The sequence below is a fragment of the Eleginops maclovinus genome, chromosome 19 (assembly GCF_036324505.1).
Source record: "Eleginops maclovinus isolate JMC-PN-2008 ecotype Puerto Natales chromosome 19, JC_Emac_rtc_rv5, whole genome shotgun sequence".
Classification (NCBI taxonomy): Eukaryota; Metazoa; Chordata; class Actinopteri; order Perciformes; family Eleginopidae; genus Eleginops; species Eleginops maclovinus.
Window position 1 is genome coordinate 433,739 of NC_086367.1, and position 21,261 is coordinate 454,999.

General features: G+C 39.1%; 1 protein-coding gene across 5 annotated transcripts in view; it reads left to right on the forward strand.

Annotated features, from left to right (window-relative positions):
- nrxn3a (neurexin 3a) overlaps nt 1–21,261 on the forward strand; it is a 205,770-nt gene that overhangs the window by 142,380 nt on the left and 42,129 nt on the right. For all 5 annotated transcript variants that reach the window (XR_010168054.1, XR_010168055.1, XM_063908905.1 and 2 more), the window contains 6 exons: nt 4,795–4,998; nt 6,929–6,955; nt 8,690–8,809; nt 9,104–9,224; nt 9,809–10,069; nt 11,530–11,720. Coding sequence is in view for 3 of the 5 variants with exons in the window: in XM_063908905.1 (XP_063764975.1) it covers nt 4,795–4,998; nt 6,929–6,955; nt 8,690–8,809; nt 9,104–9,224; nt 9,809–10,069; nt 11,530–11,720 (924 nt within the window). In the remaining 2 variants the exon portion in view is untranslated. The remainder of the gene's footprint in view (nt 1–4,794; nt 4,999–6,928; nt 6,956–8,689; nt 8,810–9,103; nt 9,225–9,808; nt 10,070–11,529; nt 11,721–21,261) is intronic.

Sequence of the window (21,261 nt, forward strand, 5' to 3'; positions counted from 1 at the left end):
TCATTCCATTTTAATATGCATAACTTAATTTATGGACATCTATGGTTTGATGTCTTTGCATGTGTGGATTGCACGGGTTGTTACTGACATCTGATGACAATTTCATGTCAATAGCACCTTTAGAAATATATTTACTGAGAAAAATGGTGACGTGTTCAATGCTTATTTTACCCGCTGTAGGCTATTTTAATGAACATCTTTGGGGTGTTTTTTAAGTGTGTATTAAACTTTTGTGCATGGGACAGCAGTGTGTTCCTTAGAAAACGCAGTTCCTGTCCCAATCAGGAAGTTAGGTTACGTTAGGTTCAATCAAGAAGTTAGGTTAAGAATCTTCATGGTAGAAACACCGAGTGTTCAAAACTGAAGATGCTAGGCTAAAGGCATCAATGCTGCGCTTAGCGGGAGAACAGGTGCATGATATCTACGACACATTAGCAGGAGATGATGACAAATATGCAGACATTAAGCAGAAGTCAACTGCATAATTCTCTCCCAAGAGAAACCTAAAGTTTTAAGTGTAAATCTTCAGAAGAGCAAAGCAAGACCCAAGGGAAACGTTGGACTGTTATCACACAAGGCTAAGGATGTTGGCTAATAGCTGTAAGTTTACCATGAGGAAGCTGAAACTAAAACACAAATCATACAAAGCTGTGCATTATATATATAAAAAGGGGCAAGGTGATATATAAATATATATATATATGTGTGTGTGTGTGCATATATATATATATGTGTGTGTGTGCATATATATATGTGTGTGTGTGTGTGCATATATATATATATATATATATATATATATGCATCTGTGTATACCTCCTCATTCAACATTGTAAAGTATTTAAATACTTTCAATGTATTCCACATATGTATATATTTCACATCCTTAAATATCTGTATTGTTGGAGGAGCATGGGATATAAGATTTTCATTGCCAACATATACGTTGTATATGCTGTGCATATGACCAATAAAACCTTGAAACCTTGAAAATATTTAACCTCATCCATTTCTGTGTCTGTGTCTTAATGTGTTTCTATTTATTAATGTTGTGAGTGTTAAAGTCTCGGATCCACGACAGGGGTGAGGGACATAATAGCATATGCAAAACGGTCTCTCAGTGATGTAGAGAGGAGATACTCCCAGATGGAAAAAGAAGTACTAACTATTGTGTGGTGCTGTGAGCATTTCCAATTGTACATCTATGGAAATCATATGGAACAGTCCCAGGTAAAAACCACCTGAGAGGATTGAAAGATGGGGATTCAGGCTTCAACCATATGACTTCAAGGTGGAATACAGAAAGGGAGCTAAATTCCAGCTGACTACATCTGTCGACACCCTCTACCTTCTCACACAGGTGACAGCCCACGAGCAGCAAAGGTAGCAGAATAGTACGTTAACTTTATTGCAACTGATGTAACACCCAAAGCTATGTTACTCACAAAAAACAAAGCAGAGACACTTAAAGAACGAATCCTTCAACAGGTGATCACTCATGTCACTCACAACACATGGTATGAGACTGTTTGATCACAACATGAACACTCAGAACAAAGGTGTGGTTTCCAGACATTGACCACTTTTATGGACCTCTTCCAACTGCAGAGTATTCCGGTCATGGACAACGTCTTCTCCATGTTTGGAATCCCCAGAGTGGTAAAAATGTATAATGGCCCCCCTATTCAACAGCAGCAATTCTCTCAGTTTTCAGACTACTTAGGATTTCATCATCGCGAATAATGTGAATGTGTGAGTAGTCCATGATCAATATAGAAATGCTAATTTTTCCTACTAAAAAAAACACTTTTGTATTTATTATTTACGGGTTATGTGTTTAAGTCTCAAATGTGAATGCACATCTCTTAAATATACTGTTACAGCAGATGACTGTAATGTTCACTACAGTAATACAGCCAAAGGCAATAGTAAAATAAAAAAGGGGCAAGGTGATATTCTTCAGAATGTATTATACTCTCATTTGATTATGCGCCACTTGGTGGCAGTACAAGAGAATAGCATAACATTGATTCAGAGTATATACACACGGAACGAGTGTAAGTAATGCTAGTTAATAAAGCAGGTAGACATCCAGCAAGTTGAGTCCGCCTGATGTTTCATCACAGCTTGGAAGCATTACATCACTCAGTGATGGCATTAAGCACAGCCACAGCATGCCGTCAGGGCGTTTGAGGAACAGGAAAGCAGTTCAGCTCTTTGCAGTCAGATTTAGGACGCAGACTAAAAAGAGCCATGTTAGACAGCTAATCCACAACTCCTGCAGCTGAGAGGTATCTGTGGATTCCTCTTCTGGTAGGCATCAGCTGATAGCTGTTATAGTACCTCACTCTGTCTGCTCTGCTCCTGCTGACAGTGCTTCTTGTATCCACATAAGCAAAACCTGTATGAGTTTAAGGTTAATGATCAGTAATTATATACACCGCACCGTCCTTTTGATTGGCTGCCAATAGAGCACCTGTTGAGAACAGACGTCGTAGGGAGGAGAGAAGAGATGTGAACGGAAGCGATTGACAAAGGACTTCGGGTTCAGACAGTGATGGACTATGAATGACAAACCCTCATAACTACAAGCATTTTGATTAAGGTTCTGTCTGCGTCTGTTTGTAAATCCTTATGAACCACAATCAAAGGAAACGTAGGTAACCGCACCCTTTTGTATCGTTGCCATACAGTTATGTCCATATATATTTGGAAACTGACACGTTTTGTTTTATACCTGTTTACTGAAACATATTCCAATTATAGTTATACAATGTACATGTACATAAAGTGCAGACTCCCAGTTTTCATTTGGGGGTATCCACATTCAAATTGGATCAAGGGTTTAGGAGTTTCAGCTCCTTCACATGTGCCACCCTATTTTAAAGGGGACCAAAAGTAATTGGACAATTGACTCAAAGGCTATTTCATGGGCAGGTGTGGGCAATTACTTCCTTATATCATTATCAATTAAGCAGATAAAAGGCCTGGAGTTGATTTGAGGTGTGGTGCTTGCACTTTGAAGATTTTGCTGTGAAGCAACATGCGGTCAAAGGAGCTCTCCATGCAGGTGAAACAAGCCGCGAAAACAGGAAAAACCCATCTGAGAAATTGCTACAATATTAGGAGTGGCAAAATCTACAGTTTGGTACATCCTGAGAAAGAAAGAAAGCACTGGTGCACTCAGCAACACACAAAGACCTGGAAGTCCACGGAAGACAACAGTGGGGGATGATCGCAGAATCATTTCCATGGTGAAGAGAAACCCCTTCACAACAGCCAACAAAGTGAAAAACACTATCCAGGAGGTAGGTGTATCAATGTCCAAGTCTACCATAAAGAGAAGACTGCATGAAAATAAATACAGAGGGTACACTGCACGGTGCAAGCCACTCATAAGCCTCAAAAATAGAAAGGCTGGATTGGACTTTGCAAAAAAAAAATGTCTAAAAAAGCCAGCACAGTTCTGGAAGAACATTCTTTGGACAGATGAAACTAAGATCAACCTCTACCAGAGTGATGGCAAGAAAGCAGTATGGAGAAGGCGTGGTACAGCTCATGATCCAAAGCATACCACATCATCTGTAAAACACGGCAGAGGCAGTGTTATGGCTTGGGCATGCATGGCTGCCAGTGGCACTGGGTCACTAGTGTTTATTGACGATGTGGCTCTGGAAAGAAGCAGCCGGATGAATTCTGAGGTGTTCAGAGACATAATGTCTGCTCAAATCCAGCGAAATGCAGCCAAATTGATTGGGCGGCGTTTCATAATACAGACGAACAATGACCCAAAACATACAGCCAAAGCAACCCAGGAGTTTATTAAAGCAAAGAAGTGGAAAATTGTTGAAGGGCCAAGTCAGTCACCTGATCTCAACCCATTTGAGCATGCATTTCACTTGTTAAAGACTAAACTTCAGAAAGAAAGGCCCACAAACATCAACTGAAAACCGCTGCACTAAAGGCCTGGCAGAGCATTAAAAAGGAGGAAACCCAGTGTCTGGTGATTCCCATGAGTTCCAGACTTCAGGCAGTCATTGCCAACAAAGGGTTTTCAACCAAATATTAGAAATTAACATTTTATTGTCAGTTATTGAATTTCTCCAATTACTTTTGAGCCCCTGAAATGAAGGGATTGTGTTTAAAAAATGCTTTAGTTCTTCACATGTTTATGCCATCTTTTTGTTCAACCCACTGAATTAAAGCTGAAAGTCTGCACTTCAACTGCATCTGAATTGTTTCATTTAAATGTCATTGTGGTAATGTAGAGAACCAAAATTAGATATACTTTGTGTCTGTCTAAATATTTATGGACTTGTCATGGGTCTTACCAGGAGCCACAGCTGCACCATAACCGCTCCATTCACAAGGACACATACAAAGATTAAGAAACAAAGGAACAGATATTGAACATAACATTGCAATCATTGAATACAATACTTTCAAGAGTCTTTTCATATTTGATATGGGATTGAACAAAATAGTTTTCCACTCAAACCATGTTAAATCTTTGTTAACATAGTAACAAGTTCAGGACAAGAGACAAGCCTTAATATGTTTTTATGCAATGGTGATTCATAGAGTTTCTAAAAGGTTCACTAACAAGTCACAGTGTCCTCTGGAGCATAGGTTAATGCAGTCCTGCTCTGAAACAAGGGCTGGACCAGCTGACCAACACCCAGCCCGAGAGCCACTGCCAGGACTTATGGAATATTTATACAGCATCAGCTCCTAGCTAATAAAATGGATATGAAATATTGCTAACATGACTGTATGCTCTTTATTTCTTTCACATAGAGGCTTCCATCCTCTCCTATGATGGCAGCATGTATATGAAGGTGGTGATGCCGAACATCATGCACACTGAGGCGGAGGACGTCTCGCTGCGGTTCCGCTCTCAGCGGGCGTACGGCCTCCTAATGGCCACCACCTCCCGAGACTCAGCCGACACGCTCAGGCTAGAGTTGGACGGGGGTCGTGTCAAACTCACGGTCAACCTAGGTATCGTATGCTCCGGATCCCCCCTCCCCCATCTGCCTCCACAGCTCCACCTTTACCGTGAGACTGTTCACTGTTCAGCAGTGACCTCTCCTTTCACTTCTATCTTTTTATTCACAGTTTTCTTTTTGTGTCAGTAACTCATCCCTATAATGCCTTAAGGTTTCTAACTTTGGAACTTTTGTGCATGTCCTTTAATGCTTTGCACACATAGAACCATGGACTGCTTACTGAATTCAACCATTTACCATTTAACATATTAGTCTACACATCATAACTTAATGTATTATAATGGTAAACATGTTTGGCCCATCTTTGAAACAAACAAACAAACCATAGTCATATCCATATTCTTGTGTACATAACTTTTGAGACAGTCACAGCACAGAATATAAAGAATATGCATTATAATTAAGAGACACTGGTCTTTAAAGTCTGGTTAGCTAAGTTTCTAGTTAAAGACCCAATTGTGCTGAGACTTTCTAATAACTGATTTCCACCAAGTATGTCCACTGATCTTCAGTCCACCATTTAACAATTTTTAATCAGGACATCAGAAGAAACTTCTTGTCTTTCTCACTAACCTCATGGTTCTGTCCATCCCTCTGTCACCCTCCTGTTCTGGGCACTGGTTTACTTTGCTGATGATGGTGTCTTTTCTGGAAGATTATGCTTTATGCTTTTTCAGTTTTTAGTTTTTATGTTTCCTGTTCAACTCCATTTTTCATCCTGCTTTGTCAAAAGATGGTATTCACCCCTTCAAAGGCCTTAAGCCTGCGGCCCGTCAGGCGAACAGCCCGAGAACAGAGCCCAGCAAAACCTACAGGTGGCTGTGACCCCAAAAACATTTTCAGTCATAATCTTTTAAAGAATGAAAAATCAGTCACATATACATATACAATATGTGTTTTTAAAATGATAAAATGTAAGAGTAATGGCACTGTCGGCAGATGTTGGCTGGTTTGCCATACCACATAAACACCCTATTTACTCATTAAGTTCATTCATGAACGTAATATCCCAGATACCAGGTAAAATGTTCATGTTATGCAGCTCTAATTGGTCAGAGTTTATATCATTTCTTAACCTATGTTAATCTGTGTGAATTTCTGCACTTTTTTAACATGTAAAATTTTAATATCTAGCCTTGGATTATTTTAGTGACAATAGGCGTAGGATAGAGTTGCATATCTGATGGTTGGGGTTGTTGTGCCTCTGCATGGTGCTGGTGCTGATTGGATCGTGGCTGTTTGCTCCCACTTTTCTGTTGCGGTTGACGACACATGAAACCACCAGCCACATGGTGACCAACCCTCACTGTCTCACAGCTGAACACAGCAGTCATTCTGGCCTCAGTGGGACTGCTTACAGATCACATCATCACACTGCAAATTTAACCTTACTGCTGTTTAAACAGCAAATTGATTCCCTGACTTTTCAAAGATCGATGGCTCTAAAACGGATAGCTGCTTCCACCATGCCGGTACAGAGGCTTTGGAGCCAGAGACTTTGACTGTTCTAATCTGAATATGTAAATCTAAAATGGGACAGGCAGTGTTGGGTTGAAACATTCATGTAGCTGGTTCTATAAGTGGCCATTTTACTGTAAATACTGTGCCTAAACAATTTTTAAATTTGAAGTCTGGTTCTAAGGGTAACACAACTCTAGAAAAGCAGCTTGTAACAACCAGTACATTTATATGTCAAATCCATGCTTTACCTTATTAACTTTTAAGATATGTTTTTGGAAATCTTAAAAATATAGAATCTATTTCCTGGTAATTTAGCATAGAATGAATTAAACTAAATGAATAAAATGGCTGCCTTCTTGCATGTGTACGTCCCCGGAAGGGTGGACTTTTTGTTTTTGGATGTCTGCAGCAGTAACCTTGAAGGATGCAATTTCATCTGTCATTTATTCTTCCCCATCTAGACTGTATCAGGATAAACTGTAACTCCAGTAAGTTAACACTCAAGTTTCATTTTGCTTTCTATGTTGATGCTATGTTGATGTTATTTCTTTAAATGAAATGTCTTTTTTAAAATGTGAATCCTGCACCGCCCTCACCTTTTCTCAAACTGCTATCAGAAAGAAACACTTGACCATTTTGCTCAGTAGTAACCACATACATATATATTGTATTTCACTCTGCCACCATTTGTAGGTTAGCATATTGAACGCCAATTCAGCACATTAAATCATTTATGACAGTAACGGCTTACCATCTGAGAGGTGGGTTTTTTTATTTTTATCCAAGCTTTAACTGCTCTAAACGCTTTAATTGGAAAGCTTGTTTATTATTTGAATACTGTTGATGTCGATGTTCAACATATATCCTTGACCTAATTTGTAATCCCCCAAAAACCCTTTTTCTAACAAGTCTACAATAAATCCTTCCATCTGGTGACTAATTATAGAGAATGAATAATTTGTATATATTTGTTTTACATGTTGAAGCATTAATAAAAATGTAAACATTATGCATGTAGTCCAGCACACAGCCTAACACAAACAGAAGTACCTAAAGGTATCATCAATAAATCCCAATGGTGAGAAATGGCATAGTGACCAGATCCAAACTCAAGCTGAAGCTCATAAACCCCTCCGCTGTTCACACCTTTAGACCTTATCTGGATTTGTAGGGATCCAAAAGTTTCCAGGCACAATGCAATCTTTTTTCATCAAGATAAGGAAACCAATGAGGTCATTTAAATCCAGGGAAAACATTATAATACAAATGTACAGTATAATTATTATTAACCATGAGCAACATGCATGTTAATGCCAACTCATATACCGTTGTTGTTTACTTATCTATCCTCAAAACAAAAGCTATTATATATTAAAATTGTATATTAATGTATGTGTCTCTCTAAAGACGTGTTATTAGTTATGTCAAATGGACTAAATATATAATTTGGACTGGCAGAAAAGGGCAGAATATGCAGGAGTGTTCTGTAATGTTGGAAGATGTAATACGTGCATTAAATCTAAAAAGTATAAACATTTTTACAAATAAATATGGATTGCTTTTACTCATCATGAGGCCATGGATATGGTTTGCCTTGTCTCCAGTAAAAATATCCTTTCTGATTGGATCTTAAGTTGGCAGAGAAACAGGCTGAGCATTTGTTAGCCTTTTGCTCTGTGCCCACATATGTGGGCCCTAATGTGAATAATTTGGCTCCTGGTTCAAATCTACTGAACTGTGAAAAATAAAATAATCCTGATTTGGGGAAGCTGTGCTGTTTTCGGTTGTTTCGATTGAAATGACATATTCTAAATAAATTTAAGAAAGAGTAATAAAAACAGAAATAAAAGAAAGGAATGAAGCAAGGAAAATATAAAGGTGTTTATAATCCGAAATGAGTAAAAGCAATTGTGTCGATACCCTTTCTCTTTCTCTTTCTGTTTAAATGATTTCAAAGCCTTGACTCAGTTCATATTGCTCAGGTGTTTTAGAAGAAATACAAATGTCAAGTATTTTACACTTTTTCTTTGTGTTTTTCACTGACAAAACCAAACATTTGTTTTCCAGAGGTGTAAGAAAGATATTGACAAACAGATTTAAAGCCTTTTTCAAGCTAAGCTAAGCTGGTTGTAGAATTCTGACAATGATTCGAAAGAGGGAAAACAAAAGTTTGGTTTTGGGCGCAGGATGTCTTTAACTTTGTGATTGACCGTTGTTCTCAGGCAAGGGACCGGAGACTCTGTATGCTGGGCAAAAGCTCAATGACAATGAATGGCATACAGTGAGAGTGGTGCGACGCGGAAAAACCTACAAGCTAACTGTTGACGATGATGTAGCAGAAGGTACACACCCACAACTCGGTTCATGCTTGAAGATGAATTTTAGCGTTGACTTGTCAGTGGTATCACACCATGCTGTGGTGTATTGCCATAGAGATTGATACATCAATATGTAATTCTGCAGTAAAGACAAGATGTAGATATGTAAGCTTTAGTCACCGACTGCATTTATCTAATACTGTTAATGTAATTTTCTCCTTAAATCAGCCCTTTTGTGTTAGTGTCAGACAGTGTTCTCTTTTCTTTTCGTTTTTGTCTTTCTTTTCAACCCATCCCCTCCACCCTCCCCCTCTTCAGGCCAAATGGTGGGTGACCACACTCGCCTGGAGTTCCACAACATCGAAACTGGTATAATGACGGAGCGTCGCTTTGTCTCCAGCATCCCGTCCAGCTTCATCGGTCATCTGCAGAGCCTCAGGTACAACTACTTACTTTACGGTTTAAACATGTTTAACATTTCACCAACTATTGCTTCCATCCCTGCAGTTCATCAAATGACAAGGTTACATGTCAACAAATTGGTTTGACATCACATGTTGTGTTTGTTGGTTAATGTTTGACTTTTGTTCTTTCCACGAGACAAAAATATTTTAAAAATGTATATAAATGTAATATATATAAAATAATGTGAAAAAAGATACCTTGTAACTGACAAGACAAATGATTCGTCAGCAAATTTGTTTTTATTAAAGAACAAATAGTAAATATAAGAAAAACTTTAAATAAGAGAAAATAAATTGAATAAAATAAAATATTACAGTAAAGTAAAGAAAAAAATATATACACTTATTAAGAAAAACAGAAGAATGATTATATTCAATATGATCGCCCATGTCGCACAGTGCTTTTTTTCAAGAAGCCATCATGTCATTTACTGTGGATTTGATTTGAATATTGGTCTCCAACACCCACACTTTCGACAGTTTTTTTTATGATCCTTTTTCCTGAAGTAGAGGATCAAGTAAGACGATCATTTGAGTGCCTTTTCCTGTTTTTCTTCAGATTTAATGGCATGCTGTACATCGACCTGTGCAAGAATGGGGACATTGATTATTGTGAGCTCAACGCCCGCTTTGGAGTTCGTTCTATTATCGCCGACCCCGTCACCTTCAAATCCAAGAGCAGCTATCTGAGCCTGGCAACGTTGCAGGCCTACGCATCCATGCACCTCTTCTTCCAGTTCAAGACCACCTCCCCCGACGGCTTCATCATCTTCAACTCTGGAGATGGCAATGATTTTATTGCTGTAGAATTGGTTAAAGGGTATGTTTTATTGTTACCTTATATACATTAAAAGGCTCAGTAACATTAGCTGTTACCAATATCTTTGAAATAATGTATGAATGTACAATGTGGAAGGAGACACACTGGTGAACATACGAAGGATTATCATCGTGCCTCTCCTCTCAGCTCCATTGACCGTTACAGTGTGTTTCAGCTCATTGCTTAAACTGCATGTTTAAAATATGGCCAAAAGTGTAATATTAAAACGTTCAAACATGACCATTATCAACAGAGGGGGAAGAGGTCAGAGTGTTGTGTCAGTGAGGGGTGTGTATTGTGTTGCAGAGATATCTAGTGCAATGGTATGCTAAATGACTGGGCCTGCCCCGCTCTGTTGTCAACACCACACACTGCACCATTCTGCTTTCACCGCTGCAAACTGATGAGTACCCTCGAATCATTCCATCAGACATAAGAGCTTTTCAAAAATAATGTAGTATCATGAAAACCTGAAGTCTGAGTTCACTCGCCCCTATCTTCAATCTTGGCTGTCTTCTAAGGGAGTAGAGTGTTAAGTCCCTCAGAGACACAGCACTTTTTTAGCAGTTAGCAGTTACCTCTGATTCAGCCAGAGCTAAACTTATTGTTTCTGCCTTTGCAGAAGTTATACTCAGGCCTACGCCAGCTGTATGCTCCATCCGGGGAAGCAGTCCAGTTTTGTCAAGACAAAACAAAAACCTTGTTCTCCCTCTGCCACCAGGACCCAAAAAACAAACTTTCAAAATTAAAGATACACACCGACCATAAACCCATATAGCTGAGCCAGGTGATTGATCCCACATTCTGAACCTGTTTGTCTTACAACAGCAGGTTATCCAGGCACTGCACATGACTACAACCAAAACAAAGTAAACATACATAGCAACCAAAAAAAAAAAATCTGCCCTATTGTTTGGAGCAGGTTGCTCAGCATTACTCTCTGGAACTTTGTTATTTTGGTTAACTTTCACTGCTCAAATAGCATCATGGCTCCCCTGGCTGGCATTCACTTCAGAGGAAAAGGCCAGTAGCAGCAGACACTGTTAGCACCCACAAACAGAACTGCAAAAGGAGGGAATAATGGAGCTACATCCGTCAAGTGGACACATGCACAGCTCTGGATGTTTTAATTATACAAATTAAAAAAGGGATTTTATGTTTCCAAAGTTTTAATCCAAAAGTAGCCTCACAACAAGTGACAACAATGAAACAATCAGACACAAGGAAAACCAAAGACAGGAAGTAAACTAAGCATGAGACAACAAAGGGAAAACATTTCAAAAATAAAACAGGAAACAGACACAAAACAAGGATCATGACACTGTATGCTCCATGAGTTATGGTCAGGCCCAATCTCAGACCCAAGACTTTACATTATAAACGGACATTATTGTCTCCAGGCCATATGTAAGGAAATAGGAAAGTATTTTGTGTAACTCTCAGTACCATTTCTCTTGCAGATACATCCACTATGTCTTTGACCTTGGAAATGGGCCCAATCTCATCAAGGGTAAAAGTGACAGGGCGCTGAATGACAACCAGTGGCACAATGTGGCCATCACCCGAGACAACAGCAACACCCACACACTGAAAGTAGATGCCACAGCCACGAGTCAGAGCATCAACGGGGCCAAGAACCTCGACCTGAAAGGTATGCCGAGGACATAACACCTGTGAAATATTCTTTTGTGTCTAATATGCCATCATTTTTAATCTCGATATAAGTTACCATAGTTAGATTTATTCTTCCTACAATACTCTAGTATTGTGTTTTTCTGCCATATCATTAAATGGATAGTTTGACATGTTTAAACTCAGGTATGGTAATTAGAGATCATTGTACAAACCAGGTGGGACAAAACATTCAACCTTGTGAGAGAGAAATAACCAGCAGTGTCAGACAGGAAGTGGGAACATAAAGCACAGGCTGTGTTCCTGAGCCATCAACAGACAGCTAATATGTTTTAGATGGATTCATCAGAAACTGGTACCTGTAGTCACTTCCAACACCATGCCACAATCCGAACACTGTCTAGGGCAGGGGTGTCCAAACTTTTTGCAAAGAGGGCCAGATTTGGTGAGGTTGAATATGTGTGGGGGCCGACCATTCAGCCTGACAACCTTTGAACCATTAAAATTAAATGCAAATGAACTATTTAATACATTTTTTATTGCAAGTCTGTCTGGGGGAAGAAGAAAAAAACTTTCAGGAAGCTTAAACATCATTTGAAACATTGCATATTACTCACTGTTAAATTATCACTGTAAACTCCTAAATTCAACACTAACAGTTCAGAAGTTCAAAACGTTGAGGTCTATAGACCCAGTGCATATTCAAAATTGGGGTTTTGATCATCACAAAAAAAACAATTCACTGAGTGAATTTAGAATTTATTCACCTCAGATAATTAAACAAACAACTTGTCTGCACTAATGTGAAGTGTGATACTGGGATCTTGACTGCATTAAATAGGCCAGGTCTGGCTCAAAGACAGTGGTTTTGATGCGCAGTATGTCACGCAGGTGAAAATCGCTTAGTCTTGTCCTGACGTGGTTCTTGTTAAAATTCATAACCAAGAATGTCTTCTCGCACAAGTAGGTCGAGCCAAACAAGCTCAGCATTTTCTTCGCAACTGTTCGAATCTCTTGAAACCGGCCTTTATCCAGCTGGCGGTAGAAATTGACAAGAGGGAGCTGTTGGTGTCGACTCCGACACTCAGCCTCACACTGGAGATCAATGAGCTCCAGCTGCAGGTGGTCTGGAGCGTCATCGGGATTTACGGAAAAAGGAGAGGAAAAAAGCGTGATCTCTTTTTCAATAGCTGCAAAATCCCAAAAGCGCTGTTGAAACTCTTCAGCCAGGGATGAGATTACTGCTGCATACCTCCTCATTTGCGTGATGATATTGTTCTGTGGAAAACTGGTCATTATTTCCTGCAGCGCGGGAAGTGCGCCGTATTGGGCTGAGTTTGTGACAGGTGCCTTTGAAAAGTTACAGCTTGGTCCCAAAGGCTTCGATGTGTGAATACAGTTCGCTCACCATTGCATTTTACCCCTTAAGGCTCGTGTTAAGCACGTTCAGATGCCGTGTTATGCCAACTAAAAATCCCAAATCAGCCAGCCCAACAGGATCAGAGGTTGATAATCCACTTCTCGTGCCAGCCATGGCAGGTGCACCATCCGTAATAATCCCAGTGACTTTATTCCACGGTAGTTTCATGTCATCAATGGCGGAACAAACAGAAACAAATAAATCTGTTCCTTTTGTTTAGCCCTTAAGGCTCTGGAGGTCAAGTAGCTCTTCGCTCACGTTCATTTTGTTGTCCACTCCTCTTAAAAAAAACAGTAACTGAGCGGTTTCAGATGCGTCCGTGCTTTCATCGCAGGCTAACGAAAAAAAGTCAATGTCGGCTCCCTTTGCCTCAAACTGTTTCTTAATATCAGATGAAATGTTTTCAATTCTCCTTACGACAGTGGTACGAGCCAGGCAAACATTAGCAAACTCTTGCTTCTTTTTAGGACAAATGTTCTCCACCATTTTCATCACACAGTCTTTTATAAATTCACCCTCGGTAAAGGGTTTGCAGTGCTTTGCAATCAGCGTTGCCACCTCGTAGCTTGCGTTTGTGGCATTTTCATTCGACTCATGGGCTCTTGTGAAAAAGCGCTGCTGGGCCGTTAAAACAGCTTCCAGCTGCTTCAATTTGTCGCTGCGTTCGTTCCCAGTTAGCTTGTCATAGTTAACATGCTTTGTCTGGTAGTGCCTCTTAATATTGAATTCCTTGAAAACAGCCACAGCCTCTTGGCAAATTAGGCAGTGTAAGAAATGTTCGTTTATTTGAAGCCCAGGAGACGGTTTAAAATAAAGAAAGCAAAACTCCCTTAAAAATTATAAAAGGAGTGTTTAATAAAAGGATGCAGCGGTAGGTTTTACAAAAGCTTCACAGCTGTGGCTCAATAGCCCGGGACACGCGTCCACAGGCCACTGACTGAGCGGAGCTCATCAGTAGTTACTGTCTGGCGGTCCGGAACAAAAGAGAGCTCGATTTCACAATCCTTACATGTTTTATAGAACCACCCCTTTCCGACCATACAATAAACAACTTCAAAATCAGACGCGCCCCGCTGTCGTGCTCTCATTGGTTGGTAGCGGGGGGCTGGATCCTCCTCTATAGGCTGACGTCGTCGGGGCGGGTCCTCTTATGACGTCACCGTCGCCATCTTGTTAGCGAAGTCCTGGAGCTGTCATCTACGATAGTCTATTATGCAATTCTTAGGAGGTTTATCAGTTATTAAACAGGCAACTGTATCATTGCAGCATCAATGAGTGAGAGGTAGAGGCGGTGTGTTTAGTATGCAACTCCACTGGTCCTTCTCCCTCTACTCATATATACAAAACAATATTAGCTTTATGCTATCTGAGGCTAAAAACAACATCCTGTAATACTACCGGAAATGGACAAATATGATCCGTCCAGAAACAGTGAATTATCTTTTAAAGTTCCGCTCTAATATATTGATTATTTCTAACAATCCCTCCTTACACACCTTTCAAACGGTGTGTAAACTATAATATAATCAATATGTTCTCCATTTGAATATTGCATAATACAGAATTGTATAGTTAAAAGTTATACATGATCATACAATCTTTTATTATTGAATACTTGTGGCTGAAATCCTGGAATGGCACCTAGAACAATAGCAGCAATTTCCTAAATGCGTAAACTCTTCAATTCCCTCCTTTCATATCTTGTGATGAGGTAAACAGATCATTTTCGATTCTAGTCCAGTGTAAATGCACTTATTCAATATGATCCTATATATATAAAAAATAAATGAACTGTGTGTAAATCATAACAACAATCAACTCTACTATATAATACCAAGTTGTAATAAGTGATTAATCACATCCTAGGAGTAGTTTATAGAGCATTTCATGTATACAGTAATAAGAACTTATAAGACACTTCCTTCAGACGAACTCATCTTGCTCATGGTCTGAATAAGGGATAGGATCATCCTGTTTTTCAATTAACAAATGTAACTGTTTTCTCAAGAGAAATTGACCTTTATTTTTGCTCACTAGAGAGGACCGTGGTGATCAATTGGTCCGCTAAAGTGCGAATACATAGTATGTAACAACATCCACATAGTACCAAGATTGTATCCATTCCTGCATTGAATAACATTGATTCATTATCGGAGTCTAATATTTACTGAACATTCTTTCTAACGTTCCTACAAAGGGGTCCTCTACTCCACTATAGTCTGCTAGCTCGATGATCAGGGCGGTAAGTCCTTCTAACGCTCTGGTTACTGATCCATCTGGGGAAGGGTTATTTGGGATGAAAACACAGCACAAGATTCCAATTAGTCTGCAAACACCCCCTTTATTAGACAAAAACATATCTAAGGCCACCCTATTTGCCAGGCCATCAGACTGGTTCCATCCAACTGTACGTGCAGTCCCCTTACGGCATCATGGGTGTAATTTATGAATCTCTGCTGGTTGTAGTAAATATAGTTGATCCAATCCACATTCTTGTTGATTGTAGGCCAAAGAAATATTGATTCGAATCCTGCAGTTATCTGGTTTCTAGCTTTAAACTCCCTCTCACCAACTACAACAGTGCAAATGTTCCAGGCCAGTCATGGGGAATGCCTGGACACAAAATTTTAGTACCACTGTACCACCAAACATCTGCCCTGGGGTATTGTACGTCAGCCACAGCAATTCCTGAAAGAAGGTCCTGGCTGGTTACTGCTGTTATGGAATTTCACCATCGTAACGTTCCCATACTGCCTCATCAATGCAAGATCAGTAGAGCCTGCTTTGTTCTACCGCATACACAACCCAATCTTAACCATGCATTAGTGCCTTCATACCATATTTCCACCGCTATAACCTTCTGCACAGTCGATGTACTCAAATATGTCACCAGTCTATTATTATCCAGTATATAAGCCTGCGCTGTTCCTATATGAGGGACTGCATTCAGGGAAGAATTTGAATCTGCCGTTTCAGGGACTATCTCCGCTTGGGGCTCAGCTATTTCTACCAAAACCGAGCACATAGGAACTTTTCCAGGAACCTCAACCCCTAATAGTAAATGAAATGAAGTTGTTTCTCCCCTTGCTTTGAATAGATCATCCAATACCATTTCATGCTTTCACCGTACCAAACACACTCTGTCATTTACCTTTCCTCCTATTTTATGTCTCTCGGGGGATAACACTTCATTTTACCCAACTTTGTAACTGCAAGCTTTCTGTTATTTTTATCCCAACCAGTCACATAATCAAAAATAATTCGACCACTCATTCAAACCATCCTGTATTTCGTTGAAACAACCTGTATGTTTCTTATCTGTTTCAAAACACAAAATAAGTAAATTATGAAAGTTATGCTCATCTGGTATTATCTGTTGTGCAACATTTGTTCCCGTCATTGGAAATTCCTTATGGTCTAACGTGACTTCAAAACGTTATTGGCTTGTGCCATAATTACAAACAAAATGAAATACCCAACTTCCTTCGGTAAATTATGTTACATATTGCAATTAGCTTTGAATTTCCAATAAGTATCTAAATTATTCCTACATTTTAAAATCCCCATTTCAAGTCAAAATGCAATATGTCAACTCCTCTCATTTCTGGAGAAGGATACACTGAATGTGTAGATAGAATAAGACCCAGTAAAACCATGATGCAGCCAGAATGAATGTATTTCCTGGCTGTTGTTCCTGAAAAGGTGTGGATGAAATATACTTCTGTATCAGAATCAATTACCCACGGCTTCCCGTTCCTGCCAATCACTTAACCTCTTTAGATGTATCAGCTTTCTCCTGTGCCAAACTCCATGTCGATCTCTGCCTGAATCGTGTGCAGAAATCCCTCCTTAGGCACCAGACAAACTGCTTCTACCTGTTAGTGTTTAGAAGTTAGAGAGCTGGGACATGAAATCAGAATTCCAACAAAATGTCATCACATTTTTCCTAGGAACTTAGATTACATCTGTGAAATTATTGTTGTGTTTATCACCCTCCTTATACTCATAATCTCCAACTGTCTGTAGTTGAGCCTTACCCTTTGTTCCACTATTTTATTCATCTTACCTGGACCATGTATATCGAGTAGTTGGAGGAGCCTGGGATATAAGATTTACATTGACAACCTATATGCTGTATCTGCTGTGCATATTACAAACAAAACCTCTGAACCATTGATACTTCTCAATCTCTACTAGAGAAAGGGCGCTGACTAACTTGGTTCCCATTTCATCACATCATATGTTTAGCTTAACTTTAAATATTCTTGTTATCTCCATACTTCTACTATCCCCAGGTAACATATCTGTTAAAAACCATTTACAAATTCAATATCATTATCACAGGTGAACTTCTTTCATAGGTTCCACTCTGGAATTGTATTTGTTAATCATGGAATTGTAATTTAAACAATCATGCTGTTGAGCAAACATGTTGCCACTCCCCCTTTTTACACATCTTAACAAAGAGGTGTAACAAAAACCCGGTTGAGAAAAAGAACTTTAGTTAAGCAAAAATTCAAAGACACATCAAATCATTATTGTTCAAACATCAAACTCTCCCGTTAAAGAGTGTCTCTCACCATCCATCAGTCCTGAAAGAAACAAAATCTCTGGATTTAGTTTGTGTTAGTTCAGAACATGCTCAGTTAGTCTCTGTTCCTCTCTAAACTCATGCAATTGCATTGATCAGATGCAAACATTCATTCTCACTCACACAGTCGGGTCTGGTCAGGGTCAACCCAGAGTCAGTCATCAACAGTGCTGTTGTAAAACAACAGTCAGTCCCGGTCAAAGGTCACTCGGTCTCAGTCTTCTGGTCACGTCATGCTCTGCAGAGTCTTTAATTATTCCGTCATACTCTCCATTTACAAAAACACTTATAAGTTTCCTTTTAATTAGTACTGTTTTTAAAATATGTCTTATCATTCTATTAGGACAGCGCCGTGGTTATGTAGAGACGTCCCGGACGTATGCACATTCCAATCTACTCACATTAACCTGTCAAATGAACATATGCCAGATGTGTAGGTCACTGCTTTTTTGACCTCCTAAAGCGACAGCTTTATTACCACAATATATAATGTCAAAACTGTTGAGATATTGCACACATCTAGTGTCGCAGCTTGTGTGAAACCTTCTAAAGAACAACAACAACTTACTTCAATATACTTTACTTAGATTACATTAACAAAAACTGCTTCCCTCATGTTAAGTTAAGTAATTGTTAAGCCATCACTTCCTTTTTTAAACTACTGGATCTTTATCACCACCGAATTCATACAAAAATCTCTAATAGATCTTATTTCCAATACTCTTCACATACCCACTATCTTAAATCAAAACATTATTAGGATCTGTATGACTCTGCTCGATTCTCTTAATATACTCCATTATTTATGATCAATTCTAGTCTTCTTGAAAAATATTTCAAGTCTTTAATCAGGAAAGTAATGTGTGGAACTATGAGAGCTTTGACATGTTACAATTACACCTTTAATCCATAAGAATGTTTAAAGTAGGAATGACTTTAATAATGGTTTCCATTCACTTGGTTAATTATATTGGACATGGTCTGGTATCTAATGTTGGAGTTATCACTATAACAAGTTTGTTTCATTTAAGTATCATATCTGAGATCAAGTGTGTACTAAATCTCTCTCCTTCTGTAGATCAAAACTCCCACAATTTAATTTTACCAAAGTCACACCTCGATATAGGCTCTGAAATATTAATAGGTTAACATGATTAAATGTTCCTACTCTGTTCTCCTGACTCCTGAACAGGTTCTACCAAAAGTGTAGTGGATCTTGCTTATCTCTATAATTTCCCCCTATAATAATGTTACAAATTTATTTACTCCTTTACTTTAAAAACTTCCCCTTTTCAAATATCATTTACCAATCTATAAAATGTTATGTAATAAAACATTCGATATTTGATCTTAAATTTACAAAGTCAATTCAAATTCTTTAAATGTGTTCCACTTATGTGTTTACGTGAGTGAATGTGTTTACACAAACTCACCCATTCGAAATCCCCTTCCTGCCACCTCTGCTCTCTGGCTTGATGACCCCGACCTCCTTAGATTCTGCAGATTGACCTTTTCGCCCCTTCCTGTGCATCTGGTTTTTGACAGTCTTTGACTTTTTGAACCTGCATTCCACATCAAGCTTCTCTCCTTGTGCGGATTTTCATTTCAGCATGGGTCTGCTCGATCACCGTCTCTTGATGTCTTTCATGGGAGACGGAACCCCGTTTTCATGTGTCTCATTGTCCATCAGAATCTGTGCTCTGAATCAACCCTTGTTGCTCTGGACCTCTGTGCTCTTATCAGAGGGACTGGTGATGAGTAGATCTCTGTCAATCAGCATGATGCATGTTTGTTGCTGACCTGGGTGGAGAAGCAGACGGATGCAGTTCTAGACAAAGCCCTGCTTTTGCCTTCCTTTCTTATTGAATTAGTCAGGAAATCTCCGTGGGGGATGGTCTTTCGCATTATTTCAGGAGGACATGGGTCTGTCACCAGATTGCAGAGGCTGCAGTCCAGGTGGCAGCTTTCTTTAAATCTATGAATCTCAACACACTGGTTAAATAAGTCCACTTAATTTTCACTTTTTTAACTAAGCATGTGTTCTGTCTTGTGTATTAAATGCCATCTACTGTAATAACAAGTTAATGTCTAATAATAATATCTCTCAAATGCATTTGACTTAACTCCTTTAGGAAAATATTTTCTCCCATAATTCAAATATTCACATCCAGAAACCATATTCCCACACATTATATTTGTACGGCCTCTGTTTTCTTCTACTATAAAAACATTCCAATGCTTTTTCAAAAAGTTAAAATCCCTTTAACTTAGCCTGTACAACCCAGCAGAGCATATTCACAGATCACTAAGATGTAAATGATTCAAGTGTAGTCATACGATTCACTCCTGTATTTATCTTCATATTTACTAGTGTTAACACTTTTATCTATATTAATAATCGCTAAACTTCTTTTAACAGCACTTTCTTATAATTAATTCCCGTTCTGTAAAATGTTTCTCCTCTCTTCTCTACTGCTTACAGACAGATGACTCCTGAGTCTCCTCTCTGTGTGAGAAAAACATCAAAGTTAATTTAGATGATAACAGCATTTGGTCTTACAAGAAGATTTGGGTGTCGCCTACACCCCCCTTAATGGTCTTAATCCCCTCTCTTACTCAAACAGGCTTTATCTTTATGGTTATTGCTCAACACAGCTTCACCCCCCTGTTCTGTTCTCAGTCTTATCAGAGAGTTACCTCTCTTCTGTGATCTTAGTAACCTTTCATCCTTTAACCTCTAACTCCCCACCATCTGCTTCTTGTTGGTAGAGAATTCACTCTTTTAAAGTGTAATTGTGTTCTTGCCATTTGTGCTTTCTCTGTTTTTATCATTCTTAATTTCAATGTATCTGTCCTAAACTGTAACTCCCATATGGGAAAACTGGTGTTGGATTGAAGATAAACATCAGCCTTAGCTCTATTGTTATTCATACTCATTACCTCTCTGGTTCTTTCATCTCTTGTGAGATTAACCAATAGGTCCAGACATACCGGATCCACCAAACAATATAAAATCACTACCATAATAACAGAGACACATCTATTTGCAAAACTCTGCGGGAGTTGCTGGTAGTTGGCACATATAACCGCATGTTGCCCGGATGGTTTGTGCGTTCTCTTGCAAGATTTCTGTCATTACCATTTGGACCTCAATGTACACTATTCAATACCCTCACCAGAGGGTGCTATTTTGTTCCTGAAATAATACTGGATATATATTAATTCCTCCAGTAGGGGCGCTGTTTTTTCTTTCTGCCCCGTCTTTATTGGCTACTTCCTGACTGGTTTAGCCTCTCTGACCATTACTTCCTCTGAAGTTTTCTGTTAATGGCTGATGCTAACAGACTACGCTAACTAGGTTAGCCTATTAAAGACAAAGGACTTTGGGGGAGGGGAATAGAGAACCCGTTTCCAGATGGTTTCAAGCAAAACAGCACAGTTCAAAAAGGCCCAACACTGCTTGGTTCTTTAAAAAAAACCCTCTCTGATTACGATTACACATAACACTTAACCCTACACTAATAATTTAGAAATTCTCCATGCCCTAAC